Below are 22,689 nucleotides of genomic sequence, written 5' to 3'. Positions count from 1 at the left end.
ATTTAAATTTTTTGTTTATTAAAATTAAAACTTTTAATAGACTTAAAACTCGTAATAAATTTTTATTTATCTCTCATAGTTAACTTAACTAGAATTAGCGTAAACATATGATACCGGTAAGTTTTTACCATGGAGTATACCATAAGTGAGGCCATATCAAGTTACATAAAATCACACTCAGTCATCACTACTCAATATGCAACTTTTGGAATCGCATCAAGTCACTAGCACTAAATACTGTTTAGGTTGTTTACTCCTTAAGTTATAATATATCGTCGGACCTCTCTAAAACAACATTCATATATAACAATATTTTACTATAAAAGCAAACTTTTTCGGAACCAATTTTCATATTATGTTATGATATATGTTCTCTATAATAGTATTTTGCTATAACATCCAAAAATATTCGGAACAAACAAGGTTGGTATAGAGAGGTTTGATTGTGCATGTACTTAATCCAATTTACCTTTTTTAGATAAAGGCGATACATATATATCTATTACAATATGCGCACACACAAACACGCCAATGGGACAGAACATGTCTAGCCAGTCCAAACACCCACCACCAACAACAATGATCGTCCAAGATGGTCTCTGTTTTTACCTTTATTTGATTGCTATACCTGTAAAGAAACCTCCAAATATTGCAACTTTTTATGATAATTAATAAGATTGGTATATTCGATCCATAACTCAAGTTAAGTATACGACAAAGACCCTTCTCTCTGTCTTCTTGTTCATCAGTTTCTGGGGGTATCAAGTTCCAAAAGGTAAGAACTTTCTTGTTTATATCGACACTTGTTATTCCATGCATAGCCGTATTTACCAACTTTACTCTGCTTCTTCTTACTATTCTCTTTATACTTTCAGTTTTCAGCTTGAGGATTTTCATTTCTCCTGCTGTTCTTGTGGTTTTTTGAGAACAGAAGTAGAGTAAATGGATGCAATTTTGAATCTTCAAACAGTGCCGTTAGGAACTGCTATTACAATAGGTGGTCCAGCAGTTGCTCTTGGTGGGATTTCACTATGGTTTCTTAAAGAGTATGTTAATGATCAAAAGAGGAAATCTTCTAATTTTCTTCCACCTTTGCCAGGTATTTCCACTTCTTCTGAATCTTGTGTGATCAATTTCATTTCATTTTGTTATCTGCAAATGCGAATCCAAGATTTAAATTTAGGTAGCGTTGGACATAGATTTGGTTAAAACTTGAAAAAGAGTTTTTGAAGTTTGTGTTAAAAAATAATTTTTGGAAGTTAGAAATTGTGTTTGAACCTGCATTTTATTTGAAAAAATGTTGAAGTTTTGTGAGCGCAAGAAAAATTTCTCCCAAAAACTGCCCTTAACCGGATTTGGGAACTTGAAAAAAAAATTCAATATTTTTTCAAAAACTGATCATATTCCATGAACAAGCAATGTTTTCCAATAAAAAAATGAAAAAAGGTTGTCACAATCTATGACCAAACGGGAGCTTAATATGTTCAATCTTTAAGCTTCTTAGACTAACTTATTGTACTTTTAAAATTATGGGTTCTTAATTTGATATTTGTTGAAGTTTTAGTGATGTTTTATATTTATGTTCCGTGTCGAAAATTCTAGGATCAGTTGAATCCATTGTACAAAGGCTGCATCTGCCTCTGATTATATGGATTGAAGTTAAATGATACTGCCTCTGATTATATGGATTGAAGTTAAATGATACAATATGTATAACAGAGTTAGCTGTAACATATATAACATGTAGATAGGTAAATGCTGATGAGAAATATGTGTGAATTTGGTGCAGAGGTTCCAGGGTTACCAGTGATTGGGAATTTACTGCAGCTTACTGAGAAAAAACCCCACAAGACATTTACAAATTGGGCTGAAACCTATGGACCTATCTATTCCATCAAAACCGGCGCCAATACAATTGTTGTCCTCAATACTAATGAACTTGCCAAGGAGGTAATCGAAATAGCCACTCTCAAACCTCTTTACTGTATTAATCCAAAAATAAAGGCAGTTTGAACCCTAACTTATTAATATAGTATAAATTAAAATGTTAAGCAGAAAGAGGAGAGTGACTGACGGAGAAATATAGACAGATAAACTTGGTCCTTCAGACCACACAATTCAGCTGGACTTGGACATGCTTCTTTTCTAATAAGTAGTTAGAATTAGAAAAGCTTCAATCCAGTCTCACTGAATTAGGATATTAGAATCTGCTTACCTATATGATCGAACATAAAGTAAGCATCCACAACCTCTAGATAGTTGCTAAAGGGAATGCATTCCCCAGTTCCTCTTTGTAAAGACTAGGCCATACTATGAAGGTGAAGTAGTTGGTGGTTTAGACAACTGCTATTTGCATATTTGGTTTATATATATCCCTGGATTATATGTTGATTGGTCTCTGGAAAGTCCTCAACTGTTCTATTGGAAAAGCTTCTTGTGTTGTGGTCTAAGTCACTATACTAAATATGACAAAAGAGTGTCGTGTACCACCTCATTCGTGGTATATATTGATCATGTATCAGCAAAAATTCCATTTTTCACTATACAGATGGTTGAGGCTTTATAAGTTTCTGATAATATCGGAGAAAATACAAAGAATATACAAAGAATGGGAAGATCCTTCTAAACTAATGTTGAGGTTAGACAACTAATCAAACATTATTGCACAGAGCTTAAAGTAAGTACACCAGTTTCCTTGCAAGAGGAGAGCTTGAGATAAAACACGGAGTATCATAATATTCATGGTATTGTTATGACGAGGAAGAGGCAAACCCGAAAATAAAGAAGATAAAGAACACCAAATTTTAACGTGGAAAACCCTTCAAATCGAAGGTAAAAACCACGAGATCACAAAGATCCAAAAAGCTCTACTATAACAATAAGAGGGTTACAAAAGTTCTTCAAATTGGATACACAACAAGTGCCAAACACGGAGCAACAACTGTAACAAGAGCAACAACTAATCAATTGAAGAAAGAGTATAATACACAAAAACGAAGCTGTTGTTCGAGGCTCGAAATCAGATGTTAAGAGCCTCCAAATCCGATCTCCACCGTTCAAATCAAAGACCAAGATGTTATGAACATTCAGTCAAATTTTCATCCCGATCCAACGGTTAACGAATCGGAAAATGTGATTTGAAGTTGGCTGGTCGGAATAAAAATCTGCAGCAAAACAAATATTTTTCTTCTCTCTTCTCTCTTGACGAAAGCTCTCTCAAAAACCACTCTTACGTGCTTAAGTTTTTCAAAGACTTGTATCAATGAGCATTGAATAATTCTCCAAGGTGGTCCTATTTATAGATCATGATTGGTGCTTTCTCTTAAAGCCAAAACTCACTCAAAATAGGAATAAACTGACTCTAATTCCAAATAGGTATGGAAACCAAAAGAGAATAGAATTAGGCCATTGGGCCTTTGGCTGGACAACATGGGCATGTTCCCAACAAACTCCCCCTCCAGCCAAGGGGCCAAATGTGTCTATAAGTAGAGGAACTATTGACAGGCTTCATGCCTGCCAAATTTCTACAAAATTCATGTTTATCTGCAACCACCGCCCTTGTCAGCATATCCGAAGGATTTTCATCAGTGTGTATCTTCTCAACCTCAAATAATTTCTCTTTCACGACCATTCTTATCCAATGATACTTTCTATTTATATGTTTGGTCTTAGAATGAAAAGTGGAGTGTTTGGTTCTTTATGATCTCGTGGTTTTTACCTTCGATTTGAAGGGTTTTCCATGTTAAAATTTGGTGTTCTTTATCTTCTTTCTTTTCGGATTTGCCTCTTCCTCGTCATAACAGTGGTATCAGAACCTTGGTTATTTATCCGGGTTGTTACGGAATGAAGGTGAATATGAGCAAGATGGTATGTTTAAATGGGAGAAATTATAATGTTTGGAGAAGCAAGATAAAAGACTTGTTGTTCGTGAAGAAGATGCATCTACCCGTTTTTTCAGCTCATAAACCCGAGAGTATATTCGATGAAGATTGGGATTTCGAGCACCAACAAGTATGTGGATATATATGACAATTGGTTGAAGATAATGTTCGCAACCATATTGTGAACGAGATACATGCGAGATCATTGTGTGAAAAGCTAGAGACTTTTTATGCTTCAAAAACCGGGAACAACAAATTGTTTCTGCTAAAGCAATTGATGACCTTTAAATACAAGGAAGACAGCCCTATCCTTGATCACATAAATGATTTTCAGGGCGTCCTTGATCAGCTATCTGGAATGGGAGTTAATTTTGACGATGAGATACAAGGACTTTGGCTTCTTAATACTCTGTCAGACTCTTGGGAAGCTCTTCGTGTTTCTTTGACAAATTCAGCTCTTGGAGGTAAGGTGACCATGGAATATGCCAAGAGTGGTGTGTTGAACGAGGAAGTAAGGAGAATATCTCAGGGTTCGTCCTCACAAGCAGATATCTTGGTTACTGAAGACCGGGGGAGACATAGAACAAGAGGCTCAAGGAATAGAGGTAAAAGTAGAAGTAAGTCAAGGTCCAAATACTATAATATAACATGCAACCACTGTGGCAAGAAAGGACACATCAAAAGGTTTTGTCGCAAGTTGAATCAAGACACTAGAGAAGGAAAGAAAGCTGAAAATAACGAGATCAATGTTGTTGCTATTGTTCGAGATGATCTTCTTTTTGCTTATGATGAAAATGTCATCAATTTGATATCCCATGAGACGAGCTGGATAGTAGATTCTGGAGCTACCTCACGTGTCATACCAAGAAAAAACTTTTTCTCATCTTATACTCCTGTTGATTCTGGAGTGTTAAAAATGGGCAATGCCAGTGAAGTTAAGGTGTTTGGTGTTGGCACAGTTTGTTTGAAAACTAATAATGGTTCAACGTTAGTTCTTCAAGATGTCAAGCATGCTCCAGACTTTCCTTTCAATTTGATCTCCGCAGGAAGATTAGACGATGAAGGTTACCATAATGCCCTCTTTAATGGCCAATGGAAGCTCACCAAGGGCTCGTTAGTAGTGGCTCGATGAGTCAAGTCTGGTTATTTATATGTGACACATGGCTCTATTCTTAATGACTCAATAAATCTGGTGGAAAGTGATACTTTGTCAGAATTGTGGCATCGAAGATTGAGTCATATGAGTGAGAGGGGGATTACGTGTTTGGCCAAGAAAAGTTTGCTTTCTGGAGTGAAACAAGCAAAGCTGAAAATGTGCATACATTGTTTAGCTGGCAAACAGAAAAGGGTTTCCTTTCATAGCCATCCTCCCTCAAGAAAGCCCGATTTATTGGAGCTAGTACACTCTGGTTTGTGTGGTCCTTTTAAAGTAAAGTCAAAAGGTGGTGCACTTTACTTTGTGACCTTCATTGATGATCATTCTCGTAAGCTCTGGGTGTATCCTTTAAAAAGCACTTAGCGTGTTTAAGGAATTTCAGGCCTTAGCTGAGAGACAAACGGGGAAGAAATTAAAATGTATTCGCACTGACAATGGTGGTGAATATTGTGGTCCCTTTGATAACTATTGCAAGGAAAAAGGAATTCGTCATCAGAAAACTCCGCCCAAGACACCTCAATTGAATGGTTTGGCAGAGAGGATGAATAGAACTCTAGTTGAGAGAGTTAGATGCTTACTTTCAGAGGCTAAACTTCCAAATACATTTTGGGCGGAAGCACTTAACATTGTTGCCTATGTTATCAATTTGTCTCCTACAGTTGCTTTGGATGGTGATGTCCCAGACAGAGTTTGGTTTGACAAAGATGTTTCTTATGATCACCTGAGAGTTTTTGGGTGTAAAGCTTGTGTGCATGTTCCTAAAGATGAGAGATCGAAACTGGATGTCAAAACTAAGCAGTGCATCTTTATCGGTTATGGTCAAGATGAGTTTGGGTATCGTTTTTATGATCCAGTTGACAATAAAATTATTAGAAGTCGTGATGCAATATTCTTTTAAGACCAAACTATTGAAGATATTGACAAAGCTGAGAAGATAGATTCTCAGAGTAATGACAGCTTAGTTGATATTGATCCAGTTTCAGTTGCTAAGGCATGTATTGCACATGAAGGAACCCAAGACAATGATAGAGATAGTGATCAAGATCAAAATGATCATCATGGTGTAGATGTTATGAATGCTCCATTTGATGAAGTTGTGGTTGATCAACAACCAATTCCTGCACAGGTAACTACTTCGAATGCTCCTGAAACCTCTCTTAGAAGATCTACAAGGGAGAAGCAAAAATCTATGCACTATCCTCCTGATGAGTATGTACTTTTGATTGACATGGGAGAACCTGTAAATTATGATGAAGCCATGCAAGATACTCACAAAGATCAGTGGATCGAAGTGATGGAAGATGAGATGAAGTCACTCCATGAGAATGACACATATGAGTTAGTGAAATTGCCGAAAGGTAAGAGAGTTTTATCTAACAAATGGATATTCAGAATAAAGCAAGATAACCATACCTCTGCGCCTAGATACAAGGCGAGGTTAGTTGCTAAAGGTTTTGGCCAGAAGAAGGGAGTTGATTTTGATGAAATTTTCTCCCCTGTTGTGAAGATGTCTTCTATTCGTGTGGTTCTAGGCTTAGCTGCAAGTCTAGATTTAGAGGTTGAGCAGATGGATGTCAAGACTGCTTTTCTTCATGGTGATTTAGATGAGGAGATTTATATGGAGCAACCTGAGGGTTTTGTAACTATGGGAAAAAAAATTATGGCAAACACCTAACAATTCTCCCCCTTGGCCGGAATTTTCTGACAAAATAAACTTGATCCACCTTCTTCACATAGCCTTCAATAAGTTGCATCTCCAAATCTCCACCACAAAGTTTGTCTCTACGTGCGTAGCACACCGGTCAAATTTCTCAGACAAAAATCACGATTATCGTCAAATATGTTGCGGTTATAACTGAACCCGCCAAGATGTACCTATCTTGAACCTCGCTCTGATACCACTTGTTAGGACCGAAAAATCAGGTATCATGCAGAATCTAGCAAAACAAACCTTGAACGACGATAAATCATACAACAAGAGAAATATACCAAAAGAGACACAAACATTTAACGTGGTTCAGTCAACTGACCTACGTCCACAACGGAGATCCACTATAATAAAAAGAGAGTACAAAATATCGAGAGAACAACCTCACGAAGAGGCAAACACAAGTGACACACTAACACGTGTCCCATAAAGTTCTCCCCCTAACCACGACTCTCAAACCCTCTATGGCTACATTGTGGATGCTACTGAATGAGATGGACGAATCTTCAATTTATAGAACTCCAAACCTTTTCCTACAAGAAAAAAGACTAGCCAAATATAGGAGAATTATAATTTCCTTCTACAAAAAGGAAAACCCAATTAAGGTAATTATAATTCTCCTGTATTTGGCTAGTCCTTTTTCTTGTAGGAAAAAGTTTGGAGTTCTATAAATTGAAGATCCGTCCTTCTCATTCAGTAGCATCCACAATGTAGTCATAGAGGGCTTGAGAGTCGTGTTTAGGGGGAGAACTTTACGGGACAAGTGTTAGTGTGTCACTTGTGTTTGCCTCTTCTTGAGGTTATTCTCTCGATATTTAGTACTCTCTTTTTATTATAGTGGATTGCTCATATTCGTTGTGGACGTAGGTCAGTTGACTGAACCACGTTAAATGTTTGTGTCTCTTTTGGTATATTTCTCTTGTTGTATGATTTATCGTCGTTCAAGATTTGTTTTGCTAGATTCCGCATGATACCTGTTTTTTTCGGTCCTAACAAGTATAATAGTCCTTTATCATGTAGTAGAAGCATCAATACCAAAGTAGTTGTTACTTAGAACGACACAGGTAATATCAAGATCACCAATAAGTTGATGTAAAGCCAATACATAGAGTAATGCTTGATGATTGTTTTTTAAGCACTGTTGTGTAATTTGTGTGGCTTATCATATCTGTACTCATAATGAATGATAGGATAAATTTTTTGAAATTTTGCTGTTGTGCTTGTTCATCTTTTTAGGCTATGGTGACTAGATATTCAGCCATCTCAACAAGAAAGCTAACAAATGCACTGAAAATCCTAACTTGTGACAAGAGTATAGTTGCAATAAGTGATTATGATGAGTTTCACAAGACAGTGAAGCGACACGTACTGACCAATGTTCTAGGACCAAATGCCCAGGTTTGTCATTTAGAAATTGGCCTCCACATTTCATTATTTTGCATTATCATTTGGTTCTCTTCTTTTGATTCGTATACTAGATTTCTAACGGGAAGTTCCGCTTAATATGCAGAAACGCCACCGTATCCACAGGGACACTTTGATAGAAAATGTGTCTAAGCAACTGCATGATTTGGTTAGGAAGTATCCTCATGAAGCAGTAAATCTCAGGAAGATATTCCAGTCAGAACTTTTTGGTTTGGCAATGAAACAAGTGAGTTTTTCAAACTCAGTTTCACTACTAATTTGTGGTTTTGGCAATTCTTTTAATCTGCTCAATTATTTGAAAGTTTTAACTTTATTTGCAGGCTTTGGGAAAGGATATCGAGTCTATTTATGTGGAGGAACTCGATGCCACATTGCCAAGAGAGGACGTACTGAAGACCCTAGTACTTGATATAATGGAGGGTGCGATTGATGTGGACTGGAGAGATTTCTTCCCCTATCTAAAATGGGTTCCTAATAAAAGCTTTGAGAACAGAATTCAGCGAAAACATCTGCGCAGGGAAGCCGTGATGAAGGCCCTAATTATGGAGCAACGAAAACGTATTAATTCAGGAGAGGTGATCTTGCTCTTCCTTTTAAGCATATAAATATACCACTCCAGTAATTATGTTTTGGTCCTTTGCTAATTTTCTAAATCGGCGGAATGTATATACAGGAACTGAACAGTTATATTGACTACTTGTTGTCTGAAGCCAATACATTAACAGAGAAGCAAATCCGAATGTTGCTTTGGGAGGCAATTATTGAATCATCAGACACCACAGTAGTGAGCACAGAATGGGCTATGTATGAATTGGCCAAAGATCCAAAACGGCAGGTAGTATCATAGTTTCGCCATTTTTCTTATTCCTGCCTTGTTTTTCTCCAAAGTTAGTTGTATCTCATGACTGTTAATCACATAGGAACAACTCTTTTTGGAAATACAAAATGTTTGTGGATCTAACAAGATCACAGAAGACAAACTTTGCCAACTTCCGTACCTATGTGCTGTTTTTCACGAAACCTTGAGAAAACATAGTCCTGTACCTATAGTTCCTTTAAGATACGTCCACGAAGACACACAGCTAGGAGGGTACCATGTTCCTAAAGGAGCTGAGGTAATTAGCCTTTTCATAGTACTTGTGAATTTTTCCTTTCTAATTATCAGATAAAGGGCAGCAAAGGGCAGCCAGCCAGGTGCACTAAGCTTCCGCTATGCGCGGGGAAGGGCTCGACCATAAGGGTCTATTGTACGCAGCCTGACCTTGCATTTCTTATTATCAGATAATCTAAATTATTTATACACATTGTATATGCAGATCGCTATAAATATATACGGTTGCAATAGGGACAATAGAATGTGGGAGAGTCCGGAAGAGTGGAAGCCTGAGAGATTTCTTGATGGAAAGTATGATCCAATGGAATTACAGAAGACAATGGCATTTGGAGGTGGAAAAAGGGTATGTGCTGGTGCTCTTCAAGCTATGACAATTACTTGCACAACTATTGCTAGATTGATACAAGAGTTTGAATGGAGTCTAAAAGATGGGGAACAAGAAAATGTTGCAACAATGGGTCTTACTACTCATAAACTTCATCCAATGCAAGCTAATATCAAGCCAAGAAAATGATGCCTTGAGATTTACAACTGTCATCTCTGTAATAGGGAAGCTAGTTTGTGTTTGATAGCTTTTGTTATCAATGCAGACCTCTTACTTTAACTTCTCTAGTTCCAGCTTAATCCAATTAAACTCACTACGATAATAATACTAGAGTTGCAGACTTGAGTCTTATGGATCAATGATCACTGAGATAGACTTTCAGGGACGGAGAAAATGATCAAAGTGGTTTTGGTCCTTAATATGTACTGCTAAACATGACTAGTCCTTATGTTATGCCAAAAAGAAGACACTTCTGATTTTAAACCATAAAACTAACGGTTCCCCTAAAAATTCGAGTTAAACTTAACTGAGAAATATCACATCTCAACGCCCAAGGTTATAGGGCTTTGATTTAGTGGTAAGAGCGCAATATATGATGAGTGAGTTAGACACGCGTCGTGGATTTGAATCCTGGCGTTATGCCAAAAGTAGACACTTTTGAGCTTAAACCATAAAAATCGAGTTAAACTTAACTAAGAAATATCGCACCTTGATGTCATCGGTTATAGGGCTTTGATCTAGTGGTAAGAGCACAACATATAATGTGTGAGTTAGACCCACGTCATGGATTTGAATCCTTAGTATTTAAGTCATGGATTTGAATTCTTAGTATTTAAGTGGAGAAGGATAGAGGCACACCTAGCATTTAGTTTGAATTTGTTTGTTTTTTTTTTCTTTTTTTTGAGATTTTGCCACATGCTGATGGCCGGAGAGTTTACGGACTAGGTCTTAATGTGGCTTTTTTATTACCTGTATCCACTTTTAGGTTGTCGTTCTAAATATAATTAGCATTTGTAAAGTAATTGAGAAATAAAAAGAAACAGAGTTTTATTTTAATTGTTTCATGTTAATTAGGATAAATCTCCTTATATCTCAAGATCAAATAGTTAAACAACCAGACAATGAAAAATCTTGCATAAAATAGGGATATCTAGACTGATTTAGAGGAATTAATTGATTTTCAAATATAGGGGTAATGAATATAAGTGACCTAGGATTTTCACTAGAATAGAGGGTTTAAATTTACAATATATACTTATCTCTATAAAATGGCAGAAAACAATTGAATGCTCCAGAAAGCATATCATATGGAGTATATTCTTACACAAATAAGGCAATAGAAAAAGGTGAGGCAGTGGACTGAAGTCACTCCTTTCCAAATGGTTTCATTAGACTACAGCAGTGAAAGCGACAATTGCATAAAATTACAAGTCAGAGTGAGTTGAGATCACATCAGATGAGTGATGAGTTATACAATTTCTGGGATTAAGCAAGAGGGACAGGCCTCATGCTTGCCGGGTTTGTTTGGCATATCTCTGTGTGTAGTTCTGAAACTAAGACAGGCTGAAATTATAAGAAAACGATAGTGAAAACAAAAACAAATATCAGACCAATGTTTGCACCATTCCGTGATTTGGTCTTACTGGATGGGTCTGAACCCAATTGCGGTCTTTTTTGACAAGTGTGACATAAATATGTGTAAAAAAAAAAGAGTGACCATTCTATATATAATACAGTTTTACACCGCGTTATACTTTAACGGTGTTTTGGCCATCAAAATATAGCGCGGTTTAAAATTGCATGTATAACGTCTTTAATAACCGCGTTATACATATAAGTGCTGGGTGGTACAATGATTAAATGATAGCTGAGAAGTTAGTTTTGGCCTTGAGGTGCTGGCCGTCAAAGGAATGCTTGTGTAGGGATTCGAACCCAACACCTCAAGGCCAAAGCTAACTTCTCAGCTATCATTTAACCATTGCACCACCCAACACTTATATGTATAGCGCAGTATAGCACCGTTTAAAACTGCGTTATATATAGAATGGTCATTTTTTTTTGTTTTACATATATTTATGTCACACTTGTCCAAAAAGATCACAATTGGGTTCCGAACGCGTATTTTCTTCGCTCCTGCATTAAACATAGGACTAGCAATGAGTCACCATAATCTCTCTCTCTCTGTAGTGCTCTATACTTTTGATACATGTTTAGTACTCCTATTTTATTTATGTGTTTTAATTTAATTGAACGTGAAATTTAAAAATATAAAGAACTTTTTTGGATTTTATGCTCTTTAACCAAGGTGTGTATAACATATTACAAAATACTTTCTGAATCTAATGTTCTTAGACATGTTATGACATTCTTTTCTTATAAGGGAGTAGTGTTAAAATGATAAGATGGAAATGCAAAAGTTAAGAACTTACGAAATACAAAAATTTAATTTTTGTAACAGATGAAAAAAGAGTAAAACACATTAATTGAAATGAAGAGAGTGTATCAAATTGGAATGGTGCAAGTTTTAAACACTTCAAAAATCACTAATAAGTGCATAATATTCGGTCCTTTTGAGCATAAACAATTAAACATAGTATTTCTTTACTTGCAAATACTAAATTTAGTATTTTTGAATAGTAATTTGAGTATGTGTATTTGCAGATACACATAATCTGTTTAGCCATAGGTAATATTTCAACTTTTGCAAATACAAGCTTAGCGGAATCCGATTACGAAGGATGGAAAGGTATAGCGCATGGTAGGCATACAGATTACCTAGTCAAACTTGGTTGGGATGTTTGGTCATGAGGATATAGCGCATGCCAGACATATGCTATAGGTATAACTATTTTCCCATTTTTTCCACATTACCTTTGGTTCCTCAAATTATATTTTGTGTTACTTTGATTCCAGACTCCTCAGCCATCACTACTATAAATCCGGGAAAAAGCGACCAGAGTTGGTCACTATTGGGCTAAAAAGCGACCAAAAAGCGACCAAAAGGGTCTGATAGCTATATTGATGGTCCCTTTTATTTAGGGACCAAAGTTGGTCGCTAATTAGCGACCAACTTTGGTCTCTAAGCTAAATGGACCAATTTTTCTGGATATTGACTATAGAGACCAACTTTGGTCGCTTTATTAATTTAATAATATAAATTTGGCGACCAAAGTTGGTCTCTAAATATAAAATACGTTATTTATTTATTTATTATTAATCATTAAAAAGCGACCAACTTTGGTCTCTAATCCAAATATTATATTTTAAAATCTGGAAACTAGAGACCAATGTTGGTCGCTTTTTTATTCAATTATTTATTTATTTTATTAAACTAGCGACCAACTTTGGTCCCTAAATACATGAATTTAATTTATTTTTTAAATATTAGCGACCAACTTTGGTCGCTATATCACCAGAAATTTTATTTTTTTAATGAAATAGCGACCAAGTTTGGTCGCTTTTTGTAGAAATCTGGGTAAATAGCGACCAACGTTGGTCGCTATTCTCCAGAAAATTATTTTTTTTAACATGAAAAGCGACCAAATAGAGACCAACTTTGGTCGCTTTTCTGTGTATTATTTTGGTAGAAACTGCCTGTTTTGGCAGCTACACCACCTGCCAGTCATACCAAAACCCTAACAAGCAACAATAACAACAATTCAAACAACAATTCCAATAACAATACCAAACAACAACCCAACAACAACAACAACAACAACAACAACACAAAAACAACATTAAAAGCTACATTAAAACCAAGAAAGTGTAAATTTCAATAGAACTACCAAACTAAGTTAACTCTTATTACAACCCAATGGAAAACAAATTGTCTAAAATTCATTCATTGTTTGGTATATCATTATCATCACCGTCTGATGAAGTTTCATCATCATCACGGTATTGAGAATGGTCTACTTGTCGATGACGGGAAGAATGATCACGGGGAGGACGGGAGGAACGACCACTTGGAGGACGGGACGAATGAGCACGGGGACGGGCAGCCTCTGGCGATGATGGTCGAGACCGGGGAATTGAAAAAGATCCAGCTAGGAGATTTTTGATCTGCTCTTGCATGCTCTGGCACTGAGCGACCACGCCAATATACTGAGCATCTCTAAGCTTTTCTCTTTCCCTGGACGCTTCTAGCTCGGATGAGCTTTGTCACAGTCTCCCGCATAGCGAAGAGGCTCTCCCAATCAAGTTGCTCGGCTTGCGAGGAAGTCCCTATTCCTTGCATTCCACACCTATAGCGATGGAATGTCTTAGTAGGAAGGCCGTATACCTTCCCCCATTTTGGACCGCCTGCAGCCTGCGTCCATAGTCTTTCAACATCCCCGGCCGAAAGTTGAAATGGCGCGCCCGACTCATTAGGTGGCTGGTTGCATATGAATTCCTCAGCTTCAACTCTGAAGCGATCCTATAAGAAAAAGTAAATTGAATTAGTATTTCAAAATTTATATAAAAGTAAATGAAAATACTTAATGAAAAGTGAAAACTTACATGTACAGTCGAGGCACGTCCCTCGACCCACCTTTCTTGATCCGTCTCTTTCTTCTTCTTCACAATATGAGTCTCCCTGAATAGCTCATCTTGGTTCATCGGACGACCCAACTTCTTTTCCTGAAAACTCATAAATTTTAATTAATAAATAGAATAGATATACTTTGAAAATTAAAATAAATTAAGCAATTACGTACCATTCTTCTTTTTATTGTCCCCTGGCTGACCGCACCTCCAGTGTGCAATGATCCTCCCTTCTCAGATGCGCAAGCTTTCTTTCCCTTTTCGCTCTACTGTAAGAACTCTGCAGTAAGCCATTGCCTTTGCAAATCATCCCTTAGAATCAATTCTCATTGACGAAAGTCCTAACTTAGAAACTAATCTCTTTGCCTTATAGAAATCACCATGTAATTCGATTTCCTCGTCAACTAGTTCATGCATAAGGTCAATGAAAGAATCCATGGCTGCTTGAGAAATATTCCAATCAGATTTTATACTTAGCAATCTAACTGCAACAGACAACTCAGAGTGCGGACGTCCTTCACGTAGTGGACGACTAGCTTCCTCTAACTATTCATAAAAATGTCTTGCTTCATCATTAGGAGTTTGTTCAACATTTTCGTTGGGCTCACCCCCAAAGTGCATTCCAAAAGCATTCGCAACCATATCATGAATTCTGGAATCACTATTTCTATTCTCCCTCGACCTACTACTTTCACCAACAACCATGTTATGAAATATCCCATGGCTACCATCCATCTCTCCATGATTAGTCCACACAAAGTAATTCGCTAATAAACCCCACCATATAAAGATGAACCTTAACTTCCTCCGGTTTTCCAAACTTCATACAGTCGCACTTAACACAAGGGCACCTAATTACTCCTTCTTTTATGTATGGCGGAAGTGACATTGCATGTCTAATAAAGTCTTCAACCCCTTCTACAAAATCCTCCCCCAATCCCTGCCGATTAGGATAATTCCTATTGTACATCCAAGAACGATGTTCCATCTATTTAAATAAAGCAAGAACAAATTAAATTAGTTAATTCATAGCCTAATCTTTTTTTAGTTAACTAAAAGTCCAATTCATATCCTATTATTGTTGCTTCATAAAATGAAATTTAACCCCATATATAAATTAGTCTACCTAAATAGTTAATTTATTTGAACCCTAAAAGTATTAATAAGAACCCTAAAAATTGCAAATAATATATAACATGGAGAAATTGAACCCTAACATGGAGAAATTGAACCCTAACATGGAGAAATTAAACCATAACATGGAATTAACTTTGAACTAAACATAGTTGAACAAATAATATATAACTTTGAACCCTAATATATTGGAATTGAACCCTAATATATTGGAGTTAAACCCCTAAAATCACTGTTTTTCGGAAAAATAAAAGAAAGGAGAGAGAAACTAACCTTGGGAGTGGAGGTCGCCGGAATTTGCTGCTGCCGTCAGGGGTCGCCGGTGGCGGGGGCGTCGCTGCTGCTGGAAGTCGGAGGGGGAAGGGGTTTTGAGTGTTAGAGGAGAAAGATTTTAATTTGGGGAATAATTTTGAAAGAATGGACCTGAAACCCGTTTTGGCTCCTGTTAAAAAAAATAGCGACCAAACTTGGTCGCTATTTTGGTAGCCAAATTATTTTTGACTGTTTGACCAAAATAGCGACCAACGTTGATCGCTATTTTTGACCGTTTGACCAAAATTTGGTCGCCATTTTTGACCGTTTGACCAAAATGGCGACCAACTTTGGTCGCTATATTTGAAAATAAATAAATAAAATAATTATTTTCCTCTTTTATATATATATATAAGCTATATTCGATACGGTATTACCTAATACATTTATACTTAGTGCATAGTATTGCGTAAGTACATATATTATATATATAAGCTATATTCGATACAGTATTACCTAATACACTTATACTTAGTGCATAGTATAGCGTAAATACATATATTATATATATATAAGCTGTATTCGATATAATATTACCTAATACACTTATACTTAGTGCATAATATAGTGTAAGTACATTATATATATATATATATATATATATATATATATATATATATATATATATATATAAGTTGTATTCGATACAGTATTACCTAATACACTTATACTTAGTGCATAGTATAGCGTAAGTACATATATTATATATATAAGCTATATTCGATACAGTATTACCTAATACACTTATATTTAGTGCATAGTATAGCGTAAACTACATATATTATATATATATAAGCTATATTCGATACAATATTACCTAATACACTTATACTTAGTGCATAGTATATAGCGTAAGTATATATATATAAGCTATATTCGATACAGTATTACCTAATACACTTATACTTAGTGCATAGTATAGCGTAAGTACATATTATATATATATATATAAGCTATATTCGATACAGTATTACCTAATACACTTATACTTAGTGCATAGTATAGCGTAAGTACATATATTATATATATATATATATATATATATATATATATATAAGCTATATTCGATACAGTATTACCTAATACACTTATATTTAGTGCATAGTATAGCGTAAGCACATATATTATATATATATATATATATATAAGCTATATTCGATACAATATTACCTAATACACTTATACTTAGTGCATAGTATAGCGTAAGTACATATATTATATATATATATAAGCTATATTCGATACAGTATTACCTAATACACTTATATTTAGTGCATAGTATATAGCGTAAGTATATATATATATATATATATATATATATATATATATATATAAGCTATATTCGATACAGTATTACCTAATACACTTATACTTAGTGCATAGTATAGTGTAAGTACATATATTATATATATATAAGCTATATTCGATACAATATTACCTAATACACTTATACTTAGTGCATAGTATAGCGTAATCACATATATTATATATATAAGCTATATTCGATACAGTATTACCTAATACACTTATACTTAGTGCATAGTATATAGCGTAAGTATATATATATTATATATATAGACACACACGCCCGCTTCGTAGTACTATTCATCCCTTGTATTACAAAAGTGTTAACGACTTACATTTATATTATTTACATAGTAAATACAAAAGTGATTTTTAATTTTGACCATATAGAGACCAACTTTGGTCGCTAACTGTAAATGAATTTAATTTAGCGACCAAAGTTGGTCACTAACAGTACATGAATTTAATTTAGCGACCAAATTTGGTCACTAAATTTTAATCAGATTTATTTATATTTTATATAATATTTAAATTAATAATAAAAATTGTTAAACGTTAGAACTGGGTCCCACATTGGCGACCAACGTTGGTCTCTATTTCATTAAGCGACCAACTTTGGTCGCTAGCTTTTGAATTATATTTATTTATATTTTTTTTAAATAAATATATATTTATTAAAATATTATAACTGGGTCCCATGTTAGCGACCAATGTTGGTCGTTATCAACTTATCCTTCAATTAGCGACCAACGTTGGTCGCAAGTTTTAAATTATATATATTTATATTTTAAAAGTTTTATAAAATAATAATAAAATTATTAACAAATTTAATGTGGGTCCCACTTTAGCGACCAATATTGGTCGCTAATCTCAGTATATATTTGACCAAGCAAGTCTGACCAGTCCAGTCAATAATTTGACTAAATTTGCGGCCAAATAGCGATCAACTTTGGTCGCTAAAGTATTTCAAATATTTTTTTTATTATTTTCGGCAGTTTGACGACCAACTTTGGTCGCTTTTCTTGACAGACCAAATTTTGTCGCTAATTTTTGGTCGCTTTTTACAAGAATTCTAGTAGTGCATCAATGTGTGGGTCAAAATTACGTCAAGTTTAGCGAATGAAAACGAATGAGCGAAGGCTAAGGTAGAAACCAAGCACGGTCCAGTGGCGAGGAGTCCCCTAGAGAGAGAGACTGGCGCCAAGGTCGAGTAGAAAACAAACAACAACAACAGTTGGAATGTTCTTAGGATTATGAATAGTAATATTCCATTGAATATTCCCCCAATTGTACTTTTTAGGGTTTTCTAAGAATATCCTTTATAAATAAGAGGAGAGAGGAAACAAAAAGCTCCGGGACCTTTTATGAAAGAACATCTTGTAAAGAGTTGACTATCAAGAATATACAAAAAGCTTGTCTTGTCTCCTCTGTTTGATTCCATTACGAAATATTCCTCTTTATTTACAAGATCCAAGAACACTTTATTCACTTCCACTATCTGTTGTCACACGTTGTAGTTAGAAGAATGAATCATCCATCTCATCCAATATTCGGTGACAAATTTCTTCTTATTACATTTAATGCTATTTGTCACATTTATTGCATGTTTTCATTCTTATATTTATTAACAGTCATTGAGCATTAACTTGGCATTCGTTGACTTAAACACGGTCCCATATCGTTCAAGTTGTTGAACTTCAGATCTGGAATTTATTACTTTTAACTTGGATACACCCTTTGTCTATTTAATAAATTGGTTTAACAAAAATGTCTTAAAACCTATTTGGTCACACAATTTGGCACAATCTGTAGGGAGGTCCTAGTTAAAAAGTTTAGTTTCTTCTAAGATAAAAAAAAGCAACAACAACAAAACCCCACTTTTCTTGTTTGCACAAGCTAACAATAACAATAACAGAAAAAGGAGAGGAAGGACTGAAAGCAATGATGGGTGTCACTACTAACCTCCTAGATACCATCAATGAGGTGGTCAGGGAAGACGAGGAGAATGTAACGCCGAGCGCCTCACCCAAACAAATTGACTCACCTCCTCCCCATGGGAGTGTAACCGCTTCATATAAAAAGGGATCCTCCATGTCTAAGATGCAAGAAGCTTCGCCCGCGGTGAAAAAGTTATTGGAGGCGTGGCTGACAAGTACCCCAAGTAGCATACTCGACAAACCCGCTCAAGGGGAGAGTAGGAACACCACACAATTGACACCCCAATAGCCATCGACGAGCAACATGCTACTCCTCTAACAGGTAACACTCACACCGTTGTTGATGCAGGTAACGACACCCTTGTAGCTATTCTGAAGAAAATGAAAGAAATGGAGAATGAGAATAAAGCGCTCCGCGACCAAATGAGCGAGCACCAAGAAATGGTTGATAAAATTAGGCGCCCCGAAACTCTTGCCAAAACGAGATGCCGTCTGGTTCGTGGAACAACCATACAGTGAGGAGGCAGCCTCACATACTATACCCAAAACTTTTAAAATGCCACCATATTTGAAAATATACGATGGCACAACGGACCCTGAAGACCATATCATTTATTACGTCAGAACGGTAAAATGCAATGACCTCTCGAAAGACCAGGTACCGTCGGTGCTGCTAAAGAAGTTCGGTAAAACCCTAATAGGGGGAGCCTTAACATGGTACTCACAATTATCAACACGTTCCATAATGACGTTCGGAAAAATGGCGGACAAGTTCGTCACCGCCTATGTCGGGGCCAAGAAAGTAGAAGACAGAGTGAATGACATATTCGCAGTCAAACAATCGCCTGGAGAAGGACTCAAGGACTTCCTCGCCCGGTTCAACAGAGTAAGAACGAGCCTGCCAAACGTATCAGAAGGGATGGCGGTAGCGGCCTTTCAAAACAGGTTAAACAGGAACAGGTCGAGGGCGACCAGAAAATTATTAAGCAGACTCATAAAATACCCTCCCACTACTTGGGAAGAAATTCACAACGCTTATTGTGTCGTCCAACCCAATGGCTAACGACAATCCAAATGGAATCAAGGAAAGATCGTCGGAATGACAGTCGAAGAGATCATGCAGGTCCACGCCTCAATCTGGAAAGGTACCAACCGTACATCTGAGCGACCATCCCACTGCCTCCCCACCAAGCCAAAGGGGCGTCCCGGCCACAAATAGGAACTCACCGAAATGAAGAGGTATGCCTTCACTTTTATCTTCTCATAATTTTTGTGTGTCTCCTTCAGAAATAGTTTACGCCCTATAGAAGCTCGGTCCAAAAGTGAAATGGCCACAAAAGATGATGTTGGACCCAAGTTCCAGAAAGTCGAATGCCCTCTATGAGTTCCATTAGGAACGAGGCCATAAGACCGAGGATTGCATAGCCCTACGACAAGAAGCAGTGAACATGCTCCACCAAGGACATTTAAAGAAGTTGATGAGCGATCGAGGGAGAGCCAATTTTGCCGTGGACGAGAACCACATCAAGGCCCCCCAAAGCCACCCTTCCCCGCATGCACCATCCTAATGATCATCGGCGGAGGCGACGAAGCAACAATCAACCATGTGAAGTTCACCACCACACACAAATTGAAGCGGTCGATCACCCATGAACGGTATGATGACCTCGAAGACAATATCATCTTCGATAAGTCAGATACCCAAGGTTTGACCTTTCCTCATTTCGACGCTCTTGTCATTATTTCCGAATTTCAGATACCAATGTAAAAAGAATTAAGGTAGACGACGGGAGCTGTAGACATGTGATTTTTGACCCTCCCCAAGATTTTTCATTTTTTAAGCACGTAAATATTTAATTTAGGCCTAATATAGCTATTTCATCTAATTTTGACTCTTTTACTTTATTTCGTCACAAAAAATAAAAATTACAAAAAAAATATTTTAGTTTACGTATCTTTCGTAAATTTAAATAAAAAATATACAAAAATAGTACTTTATCTTTATTTTTATATAATCTTGAAAACACAAAAAATAGTTTTATGTTTTATAGTTTAGTTCAATTAATTAAAATTAGTTTTATATTTTTATATTATAATTGTACATAATTTTAGAAGGAGGAATTAGTTTTAGGTTGATTTATCCCGTCTTTATAAATCTTGTAGTCTATTTCTCTAGTCTTTGGGACAATTCCCTAGCTCATAATTCCTAGGACCATACCCCTAACCTAATCCCTACCCCTATATAATGGTATAACACCTAAAATAAAGGTAGACCAAAAATATAGGATCGGCGAGCTTTCGTCCTCTCCAAAAAGATCAAAAGAAAAACCACAAAAATATCAGTGACCATTGTTTTCATCAACCGAACGTTACTCCCAAGCTTCAGCCATTTTCCAATTAAAGATGCTCTATTGGGATACAAAGAACAAATGAATGTGAAAAATAAAAGCCTGAAATTGACAACAGTGTGCCAAGCTCCAGCAAATACATTTAAGCCACACTAATTCCACTCTCTACTGTTCGTTAATATAGTGATCCTTAAGCCTAATTGACCTTGGGTATGATTGGACCAACGACTGCAATTTCAACAATATCCAAACCCAGTTGAGTAGGTCCAAGGTCCCGGCGAAATTTTGAAGTAAAGGTTTTGTACGGTTTTCGGTTATGAGAATTCAAGGTTGTTGCCTCGTATCGGCTTCCGATTTTGTTTATATTTAGAAGGATAAATTTCTTTTGCTACATTACAGGTTCGTGTATCGATCTATTTTGTTCCTCCATGCTCTTGTTAGTTTGTTAAATGGTGTGAAGTGCTTTAGCTCATGAAATGCCTCCGATGTTGTTTGTTTGCTTCTGTTATATATGAATCCATGAAGGTCCTTTTCATTTTTTTTAATTATTCTATTACTGAGTATGCCTTTGATGGTATCTCTTCATTGATTACTGTGTCGTCTCTTTCTTTAGTTTGCTTGTAGATATTTTCTTGTATTGATCCTTTATTGTATCATATGGAATTAAGCTTACTAATTTTTTTGAAATGGATTAGTTTTGGAATGGGCAATAATAGTATAATGTAGAGTGGCCGTGATTAGCTAGCTCATTTGGATTGTATGGTCACTAACTCTAACCAATTTAATTTGAGGCACCGAATCAATTTATGTCGTGTTAGTAAGTCTTCAATAATATCTTGTCCATAATCCATGGCCCTCGCAAAGTTGAAAGAGCGGAGTTGCTTTAGGCGCGTTATTTTAATAATTTACCTTCCTAAACTCGGGTGCGCATTTATGTGACCCAAATCCAAATCTCAACAACGTTAGATAAAATGTGTCGTGGACCGCGGGTGCATTTATGTGACATGGTTCAAGACATGTTTTAGATGACGTTGAATTTTTCCTAAAATTAATTAAATAAAGTGGTTAAGATAAAATTGCACCATAGGCTAAACATGTACTAAAATCAGATAATAGGCCAATTATGACAGTTTAGCGACCGTGCTAAAACTACGGAACTTGGGAATGCCTAACACCTTCTCTCGGGTTAACAGAATTCCTTACCCGGATTTCTGTGTTCACGGACTATAAAACAGAGTCAATCTTTCCTCGATTCGGGATTTGAATCGGTGACTTGTGACACCATAAATTATCCCAAGTGGCGACTCTGAATTCTAATGATTAATCCCTTTTCGATTGTCACTTAAATTGGAAAAAACTCCTTTATACTCCCTTTCGGGGGGGTGTAGGTAAAAAGGAGGTGTGACAGCTCTGACGACTCTGCTGGGGAACGAACCCAGAATCTCTGGTTCAGGGTTCAGAATTCGAGCTTAGATGAATTGTTATATTTGGTTTTATCTGTTATCTGATTTTATTACATG

At 36.2% G+C, this 22,689-nt stretch overlaps 1 protein-coding gene across 1 annotated transcript; it reads left to right on the top strand.

The window, feature by feature from the left end:
• The first annotated feature begins 545 nt into the window (after window positions 1–545).
• LOC104230322 (ent-kaurene oxidase) lies at window positions 546–9,960 on the top strand. The gene is made up of 9 exons (XM_009783089.2): window positions 546–775; window positions 876–1,099; window positions 1,790–1,950; window positions 7,982–8,143; window positions 8,256–8,396; window positions 8,491–8,745; window positions 8,844–9,005; window positions 9,091–9,285; window positions 9,487–9,960. Exons 2-9 carry the CDS (start codon window positions 943–945, stop codon window positions 9,796–9,798), a joined length of 1,545 nt encoding a protein of 514 aa, XP_009781391.1. The 5' UTR covers window positions 546–775; window positions 876–942; the 3' UTR covers window positions 9,799–9,960.
• The last annotated feature ends 12,729 nt before the right edge of the window (window positions 9,961–22,689 follow it).

This window comes from Nicotiana sylvestris, chromosome 4 (genome assembly GCF_000393655.2).
Source record: "Nicotiana sylvestris chromosome 4, ASM39365v2, whole genome shotgun sequence".
Lineage (NCBI taxonomy): Eukaryota > Viridiplantae > Streptophyta > Magnoliopsida > Solanales > Solanaceae > Nicotiana > Nicotiana sylvestris.
This window is presented reverse-complemented; position numbering and strand designations above follow the sequence as displayed.

Excerpts from the sequence above, each read along its gene's own strand:
- LOC104230322 (XM_009783089.2), top strand. The coding sequence starts at position 943 with ATGGATGCAATTTTGAATCTTCAAACAGTGCCGTTAGGAACTGCTATT. Across the intron at positions 8,746-8,843 it reads AACGTATTAATTCAGGAGAG|GAACTGAACAGTTATATTGA; the intron begins GTGATCTTGCTC and ends ATGTATATACAG. Across the intron at positions 9,006-9,090 it reads CCAAAGATCCAAAACGGCAG|GAACAACTCTTTTTGGAAAT; the intron begins GTAGTATCATAG and ends TTAATCACATAG.